Source organism: Lontra canadensis, unplaced genomic scaffold (genome assembly GCF_010015895.1).
Source record: "Lontra canadensis isolate GAN:19392208 unplaced genomic scaffold, GSC_riverotter_1.0 scaffold30, whole genome shotgun sequence".
Lineage (NCBI taxonomy): Eukaryota > Metazoa > Chordata > Mammalia > Carnivora > Mustelidae > Lontra > Lontra canadensis.
In genome coordinates this window covers 9,262,027-9,285,968 of record NW_022631024.1, presented here as the reverse complement: position 1 = coordinate 9,285,968, position 23,942 = coordinate 9,262,027, and the positions used below count along the sequence as shown (strand labels likewise).

The window sequence follows — 23,942 nt, the reverse complement described above, 5'->3', positions numbered from 1 at the left end:
GGGTTGCCTGAGCATAGGCTGAATGACGTTACCTATCCCATTTGGAAGAGTGGAGTGTCGTTGTTGGGAGGAGCTTACAGTGCTTTTAACTTTCCCCTGATATCATGTCCACACTTTCTTGCTTCATGAGACGCAGATGCACTTGACCTCCTTCTAGGAGACTCTAGGGGAAAGGTCTCTGGGGCCCCACAGCCTCTAAATCTCACCCAGTCTCGCCAGCCCTGGCTTCAGGTCCCAAGATTCAGCACCATGGCCAGATCCCTGAGTGAGCTCCGAAAGTCCAGAATCAGAGCTGTTCTTTCTTGACAGGTGAGTGTGTGGGTGGGAACTAGCCTTCATCCTCCATCTTGTCTCTCCTTGACCCATTCTTGTATTTCTCTGTCTTTTAGATGTCTCTCACTCTGAACCCATTTTGTTTAACATTATCCTTTGTGTTTTATGTCATCACAGCTGTTCCCCTCTCTACCCTGACAATCTCTTTTACCAGCTCGCCTTTCTGTTTCTATTCTTGGTGTCCCATTTCTCATACTTGCCTTCACTTTTCTTTTATAGCCATCATTTCATGACATTCTATTTTTCTCCCCTTCCGCCCTGTCCCACATTATCACCCTTCTCTCATTATCCACATGCCTTTCTCCTTTCTCATAAAAATAAGCACAAAACTTATTTCTGCTCATTATCTATGCCACAATCATTAAAAAAATTCCCACCCTTAATTCTGCTCTTCTCACATCAAAATTTGTCCTATTTTTTCCCTTATGTTTCTTTCATTCATCCATTCTCTCCACTCTTTTCCCATCATGCATTTTTCTTCTCTCTCCCCACCAATTTGCATTCTTTCTTCATTTTATCTTTCCATTTGTCTTTCCTCCACTGTCTCTATTCCCATGTTTCTGACTCTCACTTTTCTTCCTGGTCATCTCTCTGTGACAGCACACAATTATTTTTAGATGCCTGAAGTAAAGGTTAAGAGAAACTCTCAATTGAGAGTAAATTCTGCTTTTCAATAATTATTTTCTGAAATTTTATTATATGCTTAGAGCTTATACACAGCACACACACACACAGTTATTTCACATTATTCATTCAGAATGCCATCTGTTCTCTGAGTAAAATGGAGGGCACTTTTGGTGTCAGCTGAGGGAGTCTTTATGTGTTACACCCTCCTGTGATTTTGCTATCTCCTAGAAACCTTCTCATGACCTCAGCCCATCCCTGATCTTACCTGAGATGGGATATCCTCCAAATAAGCTCCAAAACCCCTTTGCTTTTATTAGCATAACACTTATCACACTGTTTTTCATCCAATGTTTATCTTCCCTTCTTTCCACACTGTGGTTTGTCTTAATGTGTCATCATAGGTAAGAAATCATTACTTGTAGAACAGATGAATTAAATGACAAATGGATGAATAAATAAATGAATGATCTTCTGGACCCTGTGATTACCTTCTGCAGTTGGTCTAGCCAAAATTATTTTGGGGGGACCATAAGTAAACTCAGGTATTTAAATTAAATTTTAAAAATTTCATCCCTTCTGTTTCCTGTCAGATATTTCCAGAGGCACAGATTCCAAGGTTGCTAATCCCTGCTTGGAGTAACAATTATATTTTGAGAGCAAAATATTCTTTGGCAATAATTCTTTTTTTTAATTTGGTAATTTTTTAAAATTTTTTATTTTTTCAGCGTAACAGTATTCATTATTTTTGCACCACACCCAGTGCTCCATGCAATACATGCCCTCTCTAATACCCACCACCTGGATCCCCCAACCTCCCACCCCCCGCCCCTTCAAAACCCTCAGATTGTTTTTCAGAGTCCATAGTCTCTCATGGTTCACCTCCTCTTCCAATTTCCCTCAACTCCCTTCTCCTCTCCATCTCCCCCTTGTCCTCCATGCTATTTGTTATGCTCCACAAATAAGTGAAACCATATGGTAATTGACTTTCTCTGCTTGACTTATTTCACTCAGCATAATCTCTTCCAGTCCTGTCCATGTTGCTGCAAAAGTTGGGTATTCATCCTTTCTGAGGGAGGCATAATACTCCATAGTGTATATGGACCACATGTTCCTTATCCATTTGTCCGTTGAAGGGCATCTTGGTTCTTTCCACAGTTTGGCGACTGTGGCTATTGCTGCTATAAACATTGGGATACAGATGGCCCTTCTTTGGCAATTATTCTTATAAATTATTAAAAATCCCCAGTGTGAATGATTCGTAGTGATGAGATCTACATTTTGTTCCCCACTCCATACTCCTCCACATCCTTTCCTGCTTTTCTTTTGAGAGTCCTTCCATCTCCTTTTCTCTTCCAGTCCTCATATTCTCTCTGAATCTTTCACCTATATTATTAACCCTCCATGATATACTCTAGTTCATCATGTGCTTCATTTTTTTTTTTTACCAGAAGTGTAGGATGAATCCTTCAGCCCTTTACTGTAGCAGTGAAGTTGGCCAGGTTTGAAGATGTTGATTTATGAAAAATCAGCATTAAGCTGGTCACTGAGGCTCTAGGACTGGATATGTTCCTCAGGGTTGCTCCTGCAGAGTCTCCTACAGGGAAGGGAATGGGTGAAGAAGGGAGAAAAAAAGTTTAGAAAAGAGCTAAGCACTGAAAGGAGGATAAAATTCACAATTTTACAGTATTCAGGAGATTGGAAAAAAATGTCAGGAATATGGGAGATAGTGGTTAATAATTCCATTGATAGGGAAGGAAAATGAAGGTTCGAGAGAAGCAGTGGCTAAGATGTAGACCATTCTTTGTGTTAAAATTCCAGTTCTGCCGCTGACTTGCTGTGCAATATTAAGCAAGTTGCTTAATTTCTCTATGTCTCTGTTTCCCCATGTGTAAAATGAGAATAAAATAGCATTTCTACAGGATTAATAAAATCATGCATGTAGAGTGTTTTGTATAGTTAGTCATGTAGCAAGGGGTCCACAAATGTTATCTATTTTACTACTACTACTACTACTACTTCTACTGCTAGTACTACTAGTACTACTACTACTACTCTTAATACCATTGTTATAGGTCATTGTATATGGTGAGGACTGTCTATTGATAACCTTAGAAACAAAAATTTGAATAAATTACTTTATAAGGAAACTATACTTAATTTACTAAATATACAAGTTAGAGTAAATGGTTGATATATTATGAAATATGAATTATATATATTTTTAATTTTGAATAAATATTTTATTTCTTTTTCTTGTCATTACTTCACTGGCTAAGACTTACAAAGCTATGTTGAATAAGGACTTTTGATGTAGTCATTCTTGCCTTGTTCCCAAACTTCAGTGAAATTATTTTAGAGATGCACCAAGTATGACTTTCACTGTAGATTAATACTGTATGAACCTTATTTGCTTATTGTTTTTATTTCCAGTATGCTAAGAGATTTTGGTTATGAGTAGGTATCAAATTCTATCAAATGAACTTTCTGCATCTTTTGAGGTGATCACATTTTTTAAAATTTTGTAAACACTAATAGGCACTTTATTTAATTCTTCTAACAACTTTGTGAAAATAGGTTCTATTTCCATCTTAGAAATCCATGACTCAGACAAGTTAAGAACTTGCCCATATAAGAGAGTTAGTAGCTTGGAGCACAGAAATATAAACTGTGTCTTCTTTGACCCATATTCTGTAGCAAGAATAACTAAGCAACACAAAGACACATCACAGAGAATGGATAAATACACTGTGGTATAGTCATACAAGGGACTATTATGTAGCAATGACAAATAAGTCACAGCTATATCCAATAATATCAGTGATTATCATAAAATCAAATAACCCCTAATTACTTAAATTTTGTTATTCTTTTATAAGTTTCAGATCATCTCAAACTTAACAATATTCTTGGAATACCTGTAGTAAATATATATCAAATTTAAACATGTATTGATGAAAGGAAGGGAATGATTAACCCAAGATTTAGGAGGCTGGTTACCTTAGGCAGAAAGTGACAGGGTGAACTGATGTACATACAGATATGAATTAAAATCAATGTTTTAGTTTCTGTGTTAAAATCAAGTTAATGGGTGTTTATAATAGTATCCAAAACTAGGGGAACAAGCAAGCAGGTATACTTGGACAACGAATAGGCTGCAGCATGAATCAGGGATTATGATTAATCTAGTCCTGGGCTTCTGAAGCTGGAGAAATATAGGCAGTTATGAGCCCTGCATCTCTGTCTATTAGAGTCTTGCTGAAGATTTCTCCCTTCTATTCCAGAGTCCTGTTCTAGAGTCAGTCCCAAATGAAAGAACTTCCATTAGAAACTTACTATAGAATTTACTACAGCAAGACAGAGAAATAGGAATGGTAATTGGAAACATGGAACATGGCTGGGGTTAGGGAAAGATAATTTAGAGAAGCATTAGGCTCATTGGCCCATTATAATTCTGATAGTTGATATTTCACGTGTATTTTGGCATTTCCTTTCTTCCACAAGGTTTTGGGAAATTGTTTCAGAAATAAACCTCTGGTTCTCCCAGTTCTTGATAGATATTACCTAATTCTAGATTCTCCATGATATACTGGCTGGAGTGTCCCAAGTTGTGTGTGTGATTGAATTAACTGAGCTGGATGTTATTTTGAGATAGAATGGTATGCTTAGTCTTATGAAGGAATAAATAATGGAAATATAAGAAAATAGAAGCTCTTATGTTTCAGTTTCCATTCTTGCCTTTCTGTTTATATATTCTAGTATGAAAAGTTTCACAATATAGAAAAATATGTGGAAACCAATACAATACATATATACAACATCCAACTTTTAAAAAAATACTTAACATTCACCTTTTTTGGTTTCAACTTTTTTTTTTCCTGTTCTTATTTTGTAAAAAAAAAAAAATGGCTACAGGTAACAGTTAAAACCTGAGCTACTGGGCACCTGGATGGTTTGGTTAATTAAGTGTCTGCCTTCAGGTCATGATACCAGGGTCCTGGGATGGAGCCCTGCATCAAGCTCCCTGCTCAGTGAGGGTCTGTTTCTCTCTCTGCCCCTCACCCTACTGATGCTCTCTCTCTACCCTCTCTCTCAAATAAATAAATAAAGTCTTAAAAAAAACCCAAACTACTCTTCTATTCTATCCTCTATCCTTTCCTTCTTCGCCAAGGTAACCACTATCCTGAATGAAGTATTCATTATCCTATGTATGTTTTTAGAATATATATCTAAAAGAACACAATATTTTCATGTTTTAAATCTTCATATATGTCATATTTTCCTGTCATTCTGAACTGACATTTTTTCTTTTTAAAAAATTTTTATTTATTTATTTTTAAATTTAATTTATTTTTTTCAGTGAACTGGCATTTTTAAAGTTAATATTATGATTTGGAGACTTATATTTATTGATGCATGTGGCTCTATTTTCTACTGATGTATACTATGAGTAAACCACAAGTTACAAGAGGTGTATGCAGTTGTGGTACTACATTTAACTGAATAACCTCTTCTTCATACACCAAGAGTGTCATCTCTATCATATATCCCAGTTTCTAGACATTGTGAGTTTGCTTTGGGGCTGCCATGTTCTGTATTCCACAGGCTCACTTAGCCACATATTAGCCACAAAGTGAGTTTCAAAAAGCTTGAGAACTTATCTCATACAGATTTCATTGTTAGGCGCGGGCATTATTAAATTGGAACTCAATAATGAAAAGATAGTTTAAGAAAAGGTGTTTGGAAACAAAAGTGAAACTCTAAGTATTCCTGAAGGCCTTCAAGAAAATTTGAGCGGGGGAGCCCATGGGTGGAGGACAGTTGGAGAAGCCCTGCCTCTATAGAACCCATTGGGATTAGGATGTATGAAGTTTTCTAGAGTCTATTGTTGCTGAGAAGTCTTCTGTCAGAAAGTCATAACAAATAACATGGAGGACATGGGGAGATGGAGAGGAGAAGAGAGTTGAGGGAAATGGAAGGGGAGGTGAACCATGAGAGACTATGGACTCTGAAAAACAACCTGAGGGTCTTGAAGGGGCGGGGGATGGGAGGTTGGGGGAACAAGGTGGTGGGTATTAGGGAGGGCACGGATTGCATGGAGCACTGGGTGTGGTGCAAAAACAATGAATACTGTTATGCTGAAAAGAAATAAAAACAAAAAACAAAAAACAAAAATCATTGAAAACACGGGACATGATTAAGAAATAAATATACAATCCAAAGAGACTATTAAAAAAACAAGAAAGTCTATGATCTTTCCTTCATAGTTAATCTTTCCTTTCTCTCTGCTTGGTTTTAATATTTTATCTTTGTATGTAATGATGGATCACTAAATCCTACACTTTAATATTATACTGTAGGTTAACCAACTGAAATTTAAATAAAAACTTGGAAAAAATAAAATAAGCAGTTAGGTAAAAAAAAATATTTTATCTTTGTATTTGTTGTATAGCAATTTCCCTAATGTAGTATCTATGCAAGGATTTATAAAAATTTATCTTGTTTGGGAGTCATTGTGATTCTTCAATCTGAGGCCTCATTTCTTTAATTAAGTCTGGAAAATTCTCAGTCCATTTCTTCAATGTTTCCTCTTCTCTATTTTCTAATTAATTTTTTTTTCTTGGACTTACTCGGTGTATCGTGGATCTCCTTATTTTTTCCCCCCAAAAGTCTTGACTCCTCTCCCCACATCTTGGTCACTTCATACTGTTTTCTGGGTATTTTTCTCAGAACTAGCCTCTCTCTTCAGTTACTGTCCATGCCATTCATTGAGTCTTTACTTTGAATGTGAATATTTGTATTTTCTAATAATTCATATTGGGTTTTTTCCAAATCTGTTGTATTTTACTTTTATAATATCTTATTTCTTATAGTCTTTATTCCTCCTTTGAGATACAAAGTATTTTAAACATAGCTTATAATTCCTAACAGATTAATTACTTTTATGATGTTTAGGGGGAGATAATTCTATCACTTGTTCATTGCTGATTATCTTCATAATAAATAGGTTTTGTGTCTGTTTAGTAATTTTGAATTGTGAGAACATCTTTTTGGTTGTTTTTTATTTGTGGGATTCCCATACAGTCTACAGCAACATGAGGAGAAGTTTTATGTTTGCTTCTAAAAGGTACCCCAAGGATTTTACCAGTCTGGGAATGATTTTTATGTTAGTTTGTCAGTGTGAGGGGTCTAGGATCATATGTGTCTTGTAAATAAGTGTATCCATTTCAGGTGCTATCCAGACCCATAACTGCATTCACATGGGAGACCTTTCCCCTCCATGAAGTACAGGATGAGAGAGATGAGTTTTCTTTGGGTGTCCTATAGACACTGGTATATATCCATTTTCCTGTTTGTGTATATTCTTTCACTGAGAGCTTACCATTTCGAATGTCCTGACTAATGTGGTGGTGTCTACCTTTCAACCTTTTGCCTCACATAGGCCTACATTCTCACCTCCTGCTCTACATGGGGCCCCTAGACAATGAGGACTGATGGTATACCCCTCCCACCTACCTGTTACCACCACTGCATACATCATAGTAGACAGTTGACTGGTTTTTTTTTTTTTTATTATGTTCAGGTAGCCAGCATATAATACATCATTAGTTTCTGATGTAGTGTAGTTTCCTTTACATTCTTAAACACTCATTTATGAATTTAAAAGGATGATTATCATATTTCTTCAACATTTCTACCTATGTTGCATGGGAAGGTGCGTAGTACCTCATATTTCAGCAAGCTAAAGCTTTCAAAATAGCATGTGATGATCTGCAGAAATGTGAGAGGTTACAATGTTCAGAAAACTAAAAAAAGAGTTGTCTAGTTTTTTTTTTAATTTTATTTTTTGTCTAGTTTTAAACATACTATGTAGGTGTCTCAGCATGAACTTGGTAAGATAGGCTAGTCATTAACAACAAAAGTTCTTCATAAGCCAGATGAAGCTATTTGGATACTATTCTGAAGGCCCTGACTCTTTAAATAGGGAAGTATATGTTGAAAGTTTTCTTCTGGAATCAGTATGGAAGATCTACCAAGGGAGATAAGTAGAGAAACTAGTCATGAGGCTATGAAGTTAGCACTGGTCAGAGATGCTAAATCTTAAACATTGTGAGTGGATTAAGGGCAAAGGATGAATATAAGGGGAAATGTAGAAGTCAAGAAGTAATTGAATATGAGGAGATGAGGGAGAGAGTCCCCCAGCTTTTGCTTTGGGCAATTAGATGGATGATAATGGTGATGCCATTAACCAACAAAATGGAATAAAGAGTAAAGCCAAGTTATTTTATGACAACTTGAAGCAGTTTCACTATAAAAACCAAATACCTATAATGAACCATTTGTTTATATGTTACATATTAAATGATAACATGTTCCTTACAGGTCCAGAGAAATGAAATCATGAGGACTGCAATGGGATGAAGTGTGAATTGAAGATGAAGAGTTAGAGCCAGGGAGTACAGGAATTTTTTCAGGACGTTTGCCATTGGAAGGAGAAAAGCAGCAGTAGGATGAAAAGACATTACTGAATGAAGGGTTTATAACTGGATGAGGGACTTTCTTAAGGTTTATTGATTATAGAAAAGGAGCCACTAGAGTGGGTGAAAGGAAGAAGTAGGAAGAAAATGCTATAGTAAATTACAGGAGTGAAGTCATAGACTTAGCAGAAGGGCCGTGGTGGTCAGTTGAATTGAAGTCTTTAGGGAACTTGAATAACATAAATAAATCAACTAGAACTATTACGATCCTCCGACCTATTACCTATGACTTACTTTTTGATTGAAAATCTCTTTCAGACAGGCTTATTGTCACTTATCATGGGCTGCTCCCCTAATGCTTCACATTCTCCAGTCTTCTTACTCCTTGGGTTCTCAAGAACTAGAATCTCTCTAGGTCTCCTTTTCTTCCTGTTCCTGGCTATTTACCTGGTCACCATAATAGGGAACGTGACTCTAGTGCTACTTATCTCCCGGGACTCCAGGCTCCACTCACCTATGTATTATCTGCTCCGTGGTCTCTCCGTCATAGACATGGGGCTGTCCACTGTCACCCTGCCCCAGTTGTTGGCCCATCTGGCCTCTAATTACCCAGCCATTTCTGCTGCCTGCTGCCTGGCCCAGTTCTTTTTCTTCTATGCATTTGGAGTTACAGATACACTTGTTATTTCTGTCATGGCTCTGGATCGTTATGTGGCCATCTGTAATCCCCTGCACTACCATTCAATGATGAGTCGCCAACTCTGTGCCTGCCTACTGGCCTTGAGTTGGGTGGTGTCCATAGTGCACACCATGCTGCACGTGGGACTTCTCTTGCCTCTTTACTGGGATGGGGATGCTAAGGGCAATGTTAAACTTCCCCACTTCTTTTGTGACCACCGACCACTTCTGCGAGCCTCTTGCTCTGACATACATTCCAATGAGCTGGCCATATTCTTGGAGGGTGGCTTCCTCATGCTAGGTCCCTGTGCCCTCATTGTACTCTCCTATGCTCGCATTGGGGCCACCATCCTACGTTTGCCTTCAGCTGCTGGTCGCCACCGGGCAGTCTCCACCTGTGGATCCCACCTCTCCATGGTTGGCTTCCTCTATGGCACCATCATCTGGGTCTACTTCCAGCCTCCTTCCCAGAACTCTCAGGAAAAGGACATGGTGGCTGCTGTGATGTACACTGCCATTACCCCTTTGGCCAACCCTTTTGTGTATAGCCTCCGCAACAAGGATGTCAAGAGTGCCCTTCACAGGCTGCTTGGACTGGGGAGGGTGGACTCCTGATGAGCCTGCTGAAGAGCCATTTTGGGTGGTGAAGGAAAAAAGTGGGGGGGGGGGGGTTCAAGCATGGCTGGTTTTGGAGAGATGAGGGAAGGATGGCCTGGCTAACTTACGGAACTCCAGATTCGACTCTTGTTGTTGTGGCGCCTGACAGAGTGGTGAACACGTGCCACATGTGCTCAGGGCTCCCATGTCAGCCTGTCTCAGGAACCCCTTCCCCAGACCGTTTATCTTCAGTCATCAATGAGAGACTATGGACTCTGAAAAACAATCTGAAGGGTTTGAAGAGGTTGGGGGGTGGGAGTTTGGGGGAACCAGGTGGTGGGTATTAGAGAGGGCACAGATTGCATGGAGCACTGGGTGTGGTACAAAAACAATGAATACTGTTATGCTGAAAATAAATTTAAAAAAATGATTAAAAAAAGTGGATACAAATGAGTCACTAGGCCTGGGATGTTGAATCCCATAGTTTTGAAGAAGTGTGAGAATATTACTATGAAATCTGAACTGAAACAGAGACAGTGAAGTTAATTATGGTCACGTCTAACTCAGTGTGCTTCTTCATGGAAAGTGTGCTGGTGTGTGTGTCAGAAAGTTAGGGGAAGGGAGCAGGTTAGGTAAAATGGGGTGGTAGTTTTATACCTGTTCCATTCAGTGAGCAAATACTGGCCCAAAAGTGAGTGTGAAAGGGGCTATGATTCTGTTATTCTGTATCTTAGCCTCAGTTTCCATGGACTTGTCATAGTGTGAGCATCTTATTCTGATGTGTGTAAATTCTATTTCATATATTTTAAATTAATTTTCTTTACATTTTCAAGTAAGATATACAAAGAAAATGCAAAGCCAAAACTCTTTTGCATAAAACAATGAACAGTGAACTATTTCAACAATGAAGAAGACAAATTGGCTGTGCTTAGCTTGTTGGGAGCTGGACATTGAGTTCTATTTTGCCAGCTCTTATGAGGTTTGCAGTGATAAATAAAAATATTTGTTGAGCTCTTTTTTATTGAAGTAGTTGACACACAATGTTACATTAGTTTCAGGTGTACAACATAGTGATTTGATAACTGTATGTTGTGCTATGCTCATCCAAGTGTAGCTACCATTTCTCACCATACAACTCCATTACAATACCATTAACATTTCTTTTTACTAAGATATAATTGAAATAAAACATTGTGAGTTTAACAATATGTTGATCTGATACATTTATGTGTTGCAATATTACAGTGGTCCCCCTTACCCTCGGGGGTTATGTTCCAAACCCCCCAGTGGCTGCATGAAACAGTAGATAGTACTAAGCCCTATATATACTATGTTTTTCCTATACATACATAACTATGATAAAGTTTAATTTATAAATTAGTCAGATTAAGAGATTAATAACAAATAATAATAAAACAGGGAACATTTATAACAATATGCTGTAATAAAAATTATGTGAATGTAGTTTATCTCTCTGAAAATATCTTATTGTACGGTACTCACCCTTATTTGTGTGATGATGTGAGATGATGAAATAATTACGTGATGAGATGAAGTGAGGTCAGTGATATAGGCATTGTGATACAGGATTACACTGCTGTTGACCTTCTGATGATGCATCAGGAGGAGGACCATCTGCTTCTGGACTGCAGTTGACCACAGGTAGCTGAAACTGCAGAAAAGGAAACCACAGATAAAATGGGGACAGCTGTACCACCAAAGTGTGAGATAACACTTCTACCATGTCATGTAATTTTCCTCTTTTTTGTGGTGGGAAAAATGAAAATCTAGTCTCTTAGCAACTTTGAAGCTTTTAGTACATTATTGTTGCTTATTATCATTACACTGTGTATTATTAGATCTCCAGGACTTATTTGTCTACTAGGTGTAGGTTGGTACCCTTAAATAACATCTCCCCAACTCCCCTATTCCTTAGTCTCTGGATTACCATTATACTCTGTTTTTATGAGTTCATCTGTTTTAAGTTCCCCATATAAGTGAGATTGTCATTGTCTTTGTCTGACTTAGCTCACTTAGCATAACAACCTCAAGATCCATCCATGTAGTCATAAATGGCAGGATTTCCTTCTTTTTCATGGCTGAATAATATTCAATTATATATATTGTGTTTTATATATATGCATATATATATACATATATATATATGTATATATATATATATATATATATTACATCTTTTAGAAACATTTTTCTGTTGACGGACACTTAGATTGTTTCCATATCTTGGCTATTGTGAATAATGCTACAATAAAATGGGAGTGGGTTATCTTTTTGATAACTTTCTTTCATTTCCTTTAGACATAGACCCAGAAATGATATTGCTGGTTCATATAGTAGTTGTATGTATGTATGTATGTATTTATTTATTTATTTATTTTAAGAGAGAGAGCGATAATGTGAGAGGGGCAGGCAGAGGGAGAGGGAGAGAAAAAACCTTAAGCATGTTCCATGCTCAGGGCGGAGGGCGACCCAGGGCTCAATCTCATGACCCTGAGATCATGACCTGAGTCAAAACCAAGAGTCAGACATTTAACTAACTGAGCTACCCAGGCATCCTATATGTTTTATTTTAAGATATTTATTTATTTATTTATTTTTAATTAAAAAAAATTTATAGACATATAATGTATTATTAGCCCCAGGGGTACAGGTCTATGAATCGCCAGGTTTACACACTTCACAGCACTCATCATAGCACATTGATTATGCTTTTTTGTTTGTGCTTTTGGTGCCATAGCCAGAAAATCATTGTCCAGACCAATGTGAAAGAACTTCTTCCCCTTTTTCTTCTAGAAGTTTTACATTATCAGGCCTTACATTTCTTCTTCTTCTTTTTTAATTTTATTTTTTTCAGCATAACAGTATTCCTTGTTTTAGCACCACATCCAGTGCTCTATGCAATCTGTGCCCTCTCTAATACCCACCACCTGGTTCCCCCAACCTCCCACCCCCCGCCGCTTCAAACCCCTCAGATTGTTTTTCAGAGTCCATAGTCTCTCATGGTCCACCTCCCCTTCCAATTTCCCCCAACTCCCTTCTCCTCTCTAACTCCCCTTGTCCTCCATGCTATTTGTTATGCTCCACAAATAAGTGAAACCATATAATAATTGACTCTCTCTGCTTGACTTATTTCACTCAGCATAATCTCTTCCAGTCCCGTCCATGTTGCTATAAAAGTTGGGTATTCATCCTTTCTGATGGAGGCATAATACTCCATAGTGTCTATGGACCACATCTTCCTTATCCATTCGTCTGTTGAAGGGCATCTTGGTTCTTTCCACAGTTTGGCGACCGTGGCAATTGCTGCCATAAACATTGGGGTATAGATGGCCCTTCTTTTCACTACATCTGTATCTTTGGGGGTAAATACCCAGTAGTGCAATGGCAGGGTCATAGGGAAGCTCTATTTTTAATTTCTGTCTTTAATCCATTTTGAACTAATTTTTGGGTGTGGTGTAAGACAGAGGCTCAGTTTCATTTTTCATGGTGTCGCTGGCCAGGTCCACCAACACCATTTGTTGAAGAAATTCTTCCCCACTGAGTGTTGTTCATGTCCTTGTCAAAAGTCAGTTGACAAAGTTAAATGGTTTTATTTCTGGACTTTCAGTTATATTGCATTGATCTCCATATCTTCCTTTTGCAAGTACCACATTCTTTGACTGCTGTAGCTTTTTTTTAACTTCTATTTTTTAAATTATTTATTTGCTTGTTTATTTATTTATTAGGTTCAATTAGCCAGCATATAGTACATCATTTTTTTTAAGATTTTACTTATTTATTTGACAAAGAGAGAGCACAAGCAGGGGGAGTAGCAAGCAGAGGGAGAGGGAGAAGCAGGCTCCCCATGGAGCAAGGAGCCTGATGTGGGGCTCAATCCCAGGACCCTGGGATCATGACCTGAACCAAAGGCAGATGCTTAACTGACTGAGCCACTCAGGTGCCCCTCATTAGTTTTTGATGCAGTGTTCAGTGATTCATTAGTTGCGTATAACACCCAGTGCTCATCACCACACATGCCATCCTTTATAACCATCACCCGGTTACCCCATCCCCCCACCCCCCTTCCTTCTGTAACTCTCAGTTTGTTTCCCAAAGTCCAGAGGCGTTCATGTAAACAATTCTTTTAATTTCAGGTGTAGGACTTAGGAACTCATCATTTACAATACTTATTCCTCATCACAAGTGCCCTCCTTAATACCCATGAAAAAGAAAAAAAATAAATAAATTTAAGTTTCATATTAAAACAAACTATTTTAATATTATCAAGTGGCCAATGTTGTAATTTCCAGTTGTCTCATAAATATAATAAAATGTTTTTGTAGTTTTTAAAAATTAGGACCCAAATAAGGTTTACATACTGTGATTGGTTATTTAGTCTTTTCAGTCTCTTTCTTCTTTCTCCCCCCAACCCTTTTTTTCTTCCTCTTTCCCCCTACTCTCCTCCATCTCTAGCAATTTATTTGTAGAAGATAAGTAATTTTCCTGCAGAATTCCCTGCAGTCTGGATTTGTGTGAGTTCATCCTTATCTTGCAGTTTAATGTGTTCCTCTGTGCTCTGTATTTTCCGTAACCTGGAAGTTGGATGTAGAAGCTTTGTCAGACTCATGTTTGGCTTTTGGAAAGGAGAGACAACTCCATAGGTTGTGTGGGAGAGGTAATGTTTGGTTAGGTCACTTCTTTGGTGAAATTAGCAGCCATTGCTATTCAATGTCTAGATCTATTCATTAGAGCAATAATTAAAGCAGAAGTATATGTGTGTGGAAGGGGAAAGAAATCAGGTGGAAGGAGGAAAGAACAGTCTAAAACCCAGGAATGTTTGCTCAGAATGAAACTGATAGAATCACATCCATTTGACAATGCATAAGCCTATATCCATTGTGGAAATATGTCACTTTCCCAAAGTAAGGAGAGCTGTTAAAAAGTCAAATAGATCCTCTGCAAACAAAAATAAACGTATTATATTTTTTGAGGAAGTTGATATTATTTTGATTGATTAAAATATTTTTCTTTCCACTGAATTCTGATCATATTCATCAGTTAATAATTTGATTTTCTAGTTTGTGAGTAAGCTGCTTTTCCACAGATTAATGGAGGAAAGTACTGGTATGCATCCAGTTTATAGTCATTTCCACATATCTAATCCATATCAATAAGCCACATGTCATTATTACTTTATAGTAGGCCAAAGACAATTTGCATATAATTTCAGATTTTTCAGGGTGGAGCTTCACTTCCTGCTGCTGCTTTTATACTAAAAGGGTTGTTCAAATCAGGTATTCTGTGGATGATAGTTCTAAAGTAGATAAGCGAAATGAGTAGATGAAATTCAGCGAAGGATGCACTTGGGTGAGGGCAGGAAATTTGGAACTCACTGGAGAGCAGAATAGAGACATAGCAGTGGTCAAAGTTGTCCCACTGATATCTCATAAAGCCTCATGTCTTGCAGCTAATTCAGCTGGGTTAAGATGTTTGGATTAATAACAAACAATAACAGGAAGGATAGTTTAGGAAAGCTGGCTTCCTGAAATGATGAAAGGGGAATCAATTTCCTCTTGGGGTTTTTTTCTTGCTCAACTGTTGACATTATACAAAGAAGACTATGGTTTCCCCCAAAGGGTCGACCTTCCCAATAGACAATTGTTTTCTGAAGCTCTAGGGTGAAATCTGGGTATAAGGAAGGAGAAGGAGCAGACTCCAGAGCTATAGTCCCAGCTGATAAAGGAAGGTAGATGGGCTCAGCCCATTGTAATTGCTATTTCATCTGAATACAGTTGGAGGCTCCTGGGGTTGGTAGAGTCCCAGAATGAGTCCCTGTAAGTGATGCTGCTTCTTTGGGATGAGCAACCATATAGAAAGGCTTTTATGGAAAATGATGAGAAGACAATCCTTAATTTGTGAGTTTTATGAGAATATGGTGAAGAAGGAGCACAGCTCTATTCATACTTTCTATCATGAGTGTGTGGGGTTAGAAACAGAGAGAAGGTGAGAGTAAGATTATACTCTGCCCTCATAGTAAATAGACGGGGCACAGAAAATAATCATAATCCTCAGAGTCCACAGTCTCTCATGGTTTTTCTCCCCCTCCAATTTCCCCAAACTCCCTTCTCCTCTCCATCTCCCCATGTCCCCTGTGTTATTCCTTATGCTTCACAAATAAGTGAAACCATATGATAATTGACTGTCTCTGCTTGACTTATTTCATTCAGCATAATCTCTTCCAGTCCTGTCTATGTTAATACAAAAGTTGGGTAGTCATCCTTTCTGATGGAGGCATAATACTCCATAGTATATATGGACCACATCTTCCTTATTCATTCGTCAGTTGAAGGGCCTCTTGGTTCTTTCCACAGTTTGGTGACTGTGGCCATGGCTGCTATGAACATTGGGGTACAGATGGCCCTTCTTTTCACTCCATCTGTATTTTTGGGGTAAATACCCAGTAGTGCAATTGCAGGGTCATAGGGAAGCTCTATTTTTAATTTCTTAAGGAATCTCCACACTGTTCTCCAAAGTGGCTGCACCAACTTGCATTCCCACCAACAGTGTAAGAGGGTTCCCCTTTCTCCACATCCTCTCCAACACATGTTGTTTCCTGTCCTGCTAATTTTGGCCATTCTGCCTGGTATATGGTGGTATCTCAATGTGGTTTTAATTTGAATCTCCCTGATGGCTAGTGATGGTGAACATTTTTTTCATGTGTCTGTTAGTCATTTGTATGTTTTCTTTGGAGAAGTGTCTACTCATGTATTCTCTCCATTTTTTGACATGATCATCTGTTTTGTGTGTGTTGAGTTTGAGGAGTTCTTTATAGATCTTGGGTATCAGCCCTTTGTACTGTCATTTGCAAATATCTTCTCCCATTCCATGGGTTGCCTCTTTGTTTTGTTGACTGATTGGTTTGCTGTGCAGAAGCTATTGATCTTGATGAAGTTCCAAAAGTTCATTTTCACTTTTGTTTCCTTTGCCTTTGGAGACATATCTTGTAAGAAGTTGCTGTGGCCGGTGTCAAAGAGATTACTTCCTATGTTCTCCTCTAGGGTTCTGATGGATTTCTGCCTCATGTTGAGCTCTTTTATGCATTTTGAGTTTATATTTGTGTATGGTGTAAGAGAATGGTTGAGTTTCATTCTTTGACACATAGCTGTCCAATTTCCCAGTACCATTTATTGCAGGGACTGTCTTTTTTCCACTGTATATTTTTTCCTGCTTTGTCAAAGATTATTTGACCATAAAGTTGAGGGTCCATATCTGGGCTCTCTACTCTATGGACTCTGAGAAACAAACCGAGGGTTTTGGCGGGTGGGTGGGAGGTTGGGTGAGCCTTGTGGTGGGTATTATGGAGGGCACACATTGCATGGAGCACTGGGTATAGTGCATAAACAGTGAATTCTGGAACACTGAAAAGAAATAAAAATTAAAAAATATATAAAAAAGTAATCATAATCCTCTTTTAGAAAATGGTGTGATATTGGTGCCAAGAAGATCAAAGAATAGAATTAGAACAAATATTATAGTAAAGGGAAGCAATGGGATGAATGGAAGAGTTATTAGTTTAACACATAAAAAAAGCAGGATTTTGAATGAAAATATGAAGGCTTAGATGGAGAATATAGTCATGCAGTCAGAGAGGGAATGGAAAGATATTTCACAGTTCCCAGGTGCAAGAAATGTGTGACAAAGGCCCTAATTTATTTTGTGAGAATTTAGAAGATACATTTTTGAGACAGAGAAAAGGATGTTCTGATTTTTAGATCTCAGATTCAAACTTTGTGATTCCTCAGCACAGGGGAACAGACTAGAAATAGAATTTAGACCAAGAAGGCATTTAATAGAGCATATTCCTAATATTTAGATATTGATGAAACAGTGAATGATGTCATATCTTTTGGTTCTTCCATCAAAGAAGAAAGATGAGAATAAGAAGGATTAAGGCTTAACACCCTAGCTCTATTCCTTCTCAATGATTTTGAAGTCTCCAAAGCACCAGGTGGGAATGAGGAAACCTAAGATGCTTTTGTTTCATTCCAGGGGTTCTTCCAGGGGTTCTTCTTCTTTTTTTTCCCTCTCCCATTTCAATTTAGTTTATGGCTCAAGGTGTTCAAAATCTGTATATGTGTATATCTTCATACCTTTCCTAAATGGACTATTCTTTTTTCTATCTTCCCCTAGCATCAGCATCCTTGATCCCTCAAAGCTGTCTAAACAGGACTTCTAGAGCTTAGGCTCTGAAGAGACTAATGTTGAGATATTGAGAAATAGAAAATATACAGAAATGAGTCTTGAAGAAGTCAGCCAACAAGAGCACTACCACTGCTTAGTACTCTTTTTGCATATAATTAGTTTACAAACACAGTTTTGTTTTTCTTCAAAGAAAATGGACTCTATGTTATTACATTCTTCCCATAATGGATAAATCTATACGCTTTTCCAATTTTTCCTTCTTGGAGATCTTTTTTTTTTCACCCTTTCCCCATGAAGGGGCTTATCCCTTCTCTCTTCCTTCCCATCCTTTCTCGTTCACCTTCATCTATATCTCCCTGGGGAAGTCTTTGAGTGGCTACTGCCTTGAATGAGTAATAGGATTACAAGAGGGTATAGTTTGATCTATATCCATGGACATAGAGAAGGCTACAGGAAGAAATAAAAACTAACAGACACTGGAAAATTAAAGGTTTTGTTATCTTTTAAGCTCCTGTTCCATGATCGTTAAGTAAAGAAAATCACCAAGAGAGATGTCCTTAAAATAGTTTTAATTCTTTATCTGAATATTAGGAACACTCTCCTTTAGTGGGTAGAACATTGGAGCATCAAAGAATAAATGTAAAAGTAGCACATCATTTGGCTCTGCATGAAAAATATTTATGTAGTTAAACTAATGTAAATGTAGTCTACTAATTTTTAGCTTTTACCTGGAGAGTTAGCTGTGGTTACAACTCAATTTATATGTCTTCAGTTTTGACAATGGATAAATCAAGATACAGCTTTCCAAAGGTTGGGAGGGTGCAGGGATGAGGAAGAGAAGAGGAGCCTGAAGTTGATGGAATAAGAACGTATTGTGATGAGCACTGGGTGTTATACACAACTAATGAATCATTCAATGCTAAACTAATGATGTATTGTATGTTGACTGAATATAATAAAAAAATAAATAAAAAACTTAAAAAGTTAGAAAAGATAAGTACAAAAGCAAAAAATGTATAGATTTAAGCATACCATTTAAAAGCAGAAAAGCAACTAATTTAAGCGGCGAGGGGTGGGAGGTTGGGGGAATCAGGTGGTGGGTATTAGAGAGGGCACGTATTGCATGGAGCACTGGGTGTGGTGCAAAAACAATGAATACTGTTATGCTGAAAATAAATAAATTAATTAATTAAAAAAAAGAACAAAAATAACCATCAAAAATTGGGGAAAGGAGGAGAGAAGAATGGCGATAATGTGAACAAGATAAAACCTCATCTTTCATAATAGAGATCCAGAAGATAAATTGATAAAAATGGTATATAGATTCATAAACAAGATGTATATGATTTAGAAGCATAGAGGTGTGAACCACTGGAAGAGATAAAACTAAACATAAAGCAAAGTTAGGGTCAGAGACTTTGCTTTTTATTGTATGTTCCTTTTACTCTACTAGTTTAACAATTTTTCTCTCATTCATGAAAAAATATAGTATTTTACCAAATAGTAGCCTCTTTGGTATACCATGTGCATCTGCCAATAGGAAAAACCTGAACTGAAAGGAAACAAGATTCACATCTATTGGAAGATTACATTATTTATTGAAAATTAATCATTAATAATATCAATGATGTTGTTAATCATTTCTGCTCTCATCCCAGGTAAGTTCAGTTGACTTAATGGAACAAGAATTCCCTACCAAAGGAACAATAGCTTCTGGAAATACAAAGTTAGGACCAGATCTTCACTCTAGGGCTCCACCAAAGATGCAGAGACTTAGACATCTGCCTGGAGCCTTGACATAGTTTCCTTTTCTTACCAACTCTGACAGTCAGCAAATTGTGGTGCTTATGTCTAATAAAACTATACAGGGTTGAGTCCAGGTTTTGTCTCTCAGAGCCTATAAGACCTTCAACAAAGTAGTCTCTTTGCTTTAGCTCTCTCATCTGTAATATAAAAAGTAGTTTGTATCATATGGGATTGTTGTGACAATTAAATGTATGGTGTTTAGTATGCTCTTCAGCGCATTGCAAACATCAAAGATATTCTGTGTTTAGTGATGCCTTCTTTGGTATACAGCAACCACGTGTGATTTCTCCTACTTCCCTTAATATATATCACATCAAGAGATTGTAAGTGGTCAGCAAATGAGCCTGGAATAAACTAAAGAGTGTGGGTGGGTACTTCAGTGGATGGATAGAAAGATAATGACAAGGGAAAGAGTTGAAAGAAAAAAAGCTCTTTTGAAAACTAGGGGCATCCATGCAAAAAAAGATGTTTCCTAAAGGCTATCCCAGAGTAAACTTCAGCATTATTTAATCCTAACACTTGCTATTGGTGGGTAATATTGATCCTGTATTATGGCCACTAGAAACAGGACAGAAGTAACTGAATTTGTCTTATTGGGCCTGTCCAGCTGGCCAGAGATGCAGCCAGTTATTTTCGGGATTGTCCTTTCCATGTACCTAGTGGCACTTATGGGCAATGCCCTATTAGTAATTGTTGCCCTTTCAGACCCCAAGCTTCAGACCCCAATGTATTTCCTACTCAGTCAGCTTTCCTTCATTGACATGTTTCTGACAACCATCACTGTTCCCCAGATGCTGGTGCACACACTGTCTGCAAATAGAACCATCCCCTTTAATTGCTGCATGATCCAGCTGTTCTTTTTTATGGCTGTGGGCAGCATGGAAGGCCACTTGCTGGCTGCCATGGCCTATGACCGCTATGTTGCCATCTGTGATCCCTTAAGATACTCTGCCATCATCAGCCATCACCTCTGTCTGCGCATAACCTTGACCTCATGGGTGGTCGTCAGCCTCAACAGCCTCCTTTATAGTGTGTTGGTCACCCGCTTAACCTTTTGCGACAACCAGGTCACCCACTTCTTCTGTGACATCACACCCTTGCTGAAGCTCTCCTGCACCTGACCAGTGGTCAACGAAATGCTAATATTTACTGAGGGTGTAGCTGTGGTGGTCAGCCCCTTCTTCTTCATTTTAGGTTCCTATGCCCGCATTGGCGTTGCCATAGTCCACATGCACTCAGTTTCTGCCCTGCGCAAAGCCCTGTCCATATGTAGCTCCCACATTTTGGTTGTGCTGCTTCTGTATGGCTCTGTGATCCACATGTACCTCCGGCCATCTTCCAGCTATGACTTGGACCAGGATCGCCAAGTTGCCATCTTTTACACAGTAGTTACCCCTATGCTAAACCCACTAATCTACAGTTTGCGGAACCAGGAAGTTAAAGGGGCTCTGCGAAGGCTTTTCAGGAAACTCTCCATCTCAGGAAGCTTCCAACCTGGTTCCCAGGTGAACAGGAGATGTCAGCACGTCTCCTGAGCCTAAGGAGTTAAGGTCTAACTTGAAAATGCCTCAAATAAATGGGTTACATTCCTAATACCTGGTATGGTTCACAGTCCTGTGAAATAATTTTCCTTGTTGGCTCCCTCCTGCCTGGATTTGGGAAGAAATGAATTCATAAATAGTTCTGATTCTCATTGACTGACCTAGAATCTCATCATATTGGAACTGGACAGATATTTTTATTGATTTACTTTATTTTTAAAAAGATTTTATTTATATATATATTTGTTTAAGAGATTGAGAGAGAGAGGGAGAAGGAGAGAGAGAATGGGTGGAGGGACAGAAGGGGGGTGAGAGAAGGAATCTCAAGCAGACTTCACGCTGACCATGGAGCCTGATGTGGGGCTCCATCTCATGACCCTGAGATCATAACCTGAGCCAAAATCAAGAGTCAAATGCTTAACCAATTGAGCCACTTAGGCACCCCCTGAACTGCTGTTTTTACATCACCAAACCTGAACCTCTTATCTTTTAAAACTAATATGGGGCATAGGGGATTGCTAAGCCAAATTATACATCAGTGAGGCCTGCAGAACTGTGATCATTTTAGTGATATTATGGCAGTGTCATGTACTTGCCATTGTGACAGGTGTAAGGTGATATCTCATTGTAGTTTTGATTTGCATTTCTCTGATGATAAGTGATGATGAGTATCTTTTCATGTGTCTGTTGACCATCTGTAGGTCTTCTTTGGAGAATTGTCTGTTAATGTCTTCTGCCCATTTTTAATTGGATTATTTGTGTTTTTTTGATGTTGAGTTGCATAAGTTATTTATACATTTGGTATACTAATCCGTTATCAGATATATCACTGGCAAATGTCTTCATGCAAATGTCATTCAGTAGGTTGTCTCATTGATTGCTTGTTTCCTTTGCTGTGCAGAAGATTTTTATTTTGATGTAGTTTCAATAGTTTATTTTTGCTTTTCTTTCCCCTGTCTCAGGGGACATATCTAGAAAAATGTTGCTATGGCCAATGTCAGAGAAATTACTGCCTGTGGTATCTTCTAGGATTTTCATAGTTTCCTGTCTCATATGAATGTCTTTAATCCATTTTTAGTTTATTTTTGTGTATGGTGCAAGAAAGTGGTCCAGTTTCATTGTTTTGCATGTAGCTGTTCAGCTTTTCCCAACACTATTTGTTGAAGAGACTGTCTTTTTTCCATTGCATATTCTTGTCTCCTTTGCCAAGGATTAATTGACCATATAATTGTGAGTTTATTTCTGGGCTCTTTATTCTGTTCCATTGATCCATGTGTCTATTTTTGTGCCGGTACTATACTGTTTCGATTATTATACCCTTGTAGTATATCTTGAAATGTGGAATTGTGATACCTCCACTTCTGTTCTTCTTTTTCAAGAATTCTTTGGCATTCAGGGTCTTTAGTGGTTTTATACAAATTTAAGGATTATTTGTTCTAGTTCTGTGAAAAATGCTGTTGGTATTTTGAGAGAGATTGCATCAGATCTATAGATTGTTTTGGGATGAACATTTTTAAAAAATTTGTTCTCCCAATACGTAAGCATGGAATATCTTTGCATTTATTTGTGTGATCTCCAATTCTTGCATCAGCATGTTATAGTTCTCAGAGTATAGGTGTTTCACCCAGGAGAGTGATTTTTTGAGTAGACCGTAGAATAGTCTATCTCTTTTAAAATTATAATAATTTTACATTCTCACATTATTTTAAATTCATAGTAATAACTAGCAGTTTGGTAATTATGGTGACTAAATTATTCTATCTGAGATTTCATGTCTGTCCATAAAAGACAGTATAGGGCATAAGGCACTGGTAATAGAGATTGGGAGAGAGAGTCTTCAAAGTGGCTCTAACACTAGAAGTAAGTGGTTCTATATGGGACATATGTCAAGTAGGCTGTTTAAACACACTGATAGACTTGATGTAATATGTAAGGGGAAAAGAAGAATCAAAGATGGACTATGGAAATGGATGGAATCATTGTGCCATTTATTTATATGCGATGGTGTTTGTATTGTTGCTGTAAAGAAACACATACATTTGAGAGATAAAGGGAGCAGTATTTATAATTACACTGAAATAATAGAAGTAAGTAGCTCTTTTGTCCAAACATGATTTTCCAAATATTATTCTTCTTGAAGATGTCTGAATGAAATAGAGTGCAGAAACCCAAGAGAAAATGCTAAAAGGCTTTGTTGAAGGTGGTGTGGGGTCATGTTCAAGGGGATGGACTCTGGAGCCAGATACCAAGAATTAGAATCCCACTATTGTCATTACTTGCCATGTGTTTTTTTTTTCTCAGGCTATTGGTAACCAGTTTTAGCTGGACCTGCCCTGGTAGTTATTATGATTACAAAATGCCCTCAATAATGATCAGGAAGCTTTGAAAAAAATGTTTATTACCCTCAGGTCCTGGAAAGCATATTGTACACCTGGCACCCCATAGTGAGGTCACAGGTACAGAGAAAGCATAGGAGAGCATGGGCTTAGTGTTCTGCTTTTATTGGGGTTGAGGGAAGGGGCCTTGGGTTTCACAGGTTGATTCTATCAGTGGATTTAAAACATAAGAGCAGGAATTTAAAGCGTGGGAAGAGAAAAAACCAAATGGCCCAAATGGTCAGTTAATCTAAATCAGCCAAGATTTCTGAAACAAATGAGCAGAGGTGGTGGCATAGGAGGTTGGA

At 38.0% G+C, this 23,942-nt stretch overlaps 2 protein-coding genes across 2 annotated transcripts; both read left to right on the top strand.

Moving 5' to 3' along the window:
* Window positions 1-8,774: 8,774 nt before the first annotated feature.
* LOC116872848 (olfactory receptor 1B1) lies at window positions 8,775-9,728 on the top strand. Its single transcript, XM_032866369.1, has one exon. It carries the CDS (start codon window positions 8,775-8,777, stop codon window positions 9,726-9,728), a length of 954 nt encoding a protein of 317 aa, XP_032722260.1.
* A 10,541-nt stretch (window positions 9,729-20,269) lies between these two features.
* Window positions 20,270-21,253, top strand: LOC116872834 (olfactory receptor 1J4-like). The gene is given in 1 exon segment (XM_032866355.1): window positions 20,270-21,253. A coding segment is annotated over 1 exon segment (984 nt).
* Window positions 21,254-23,942: the final 2,689 nt, after the last annotated feature.

Bases quoted from the DNA above. Each gene is read 5' to 3' on its own strand.
- LOC116872848 (XM_032866369.1), top strand. From the start codon at position 8,775: ATGGGCTGCTCCCCTAATGCTTCACATTCTCCAGTCTTCTTACTCCTT.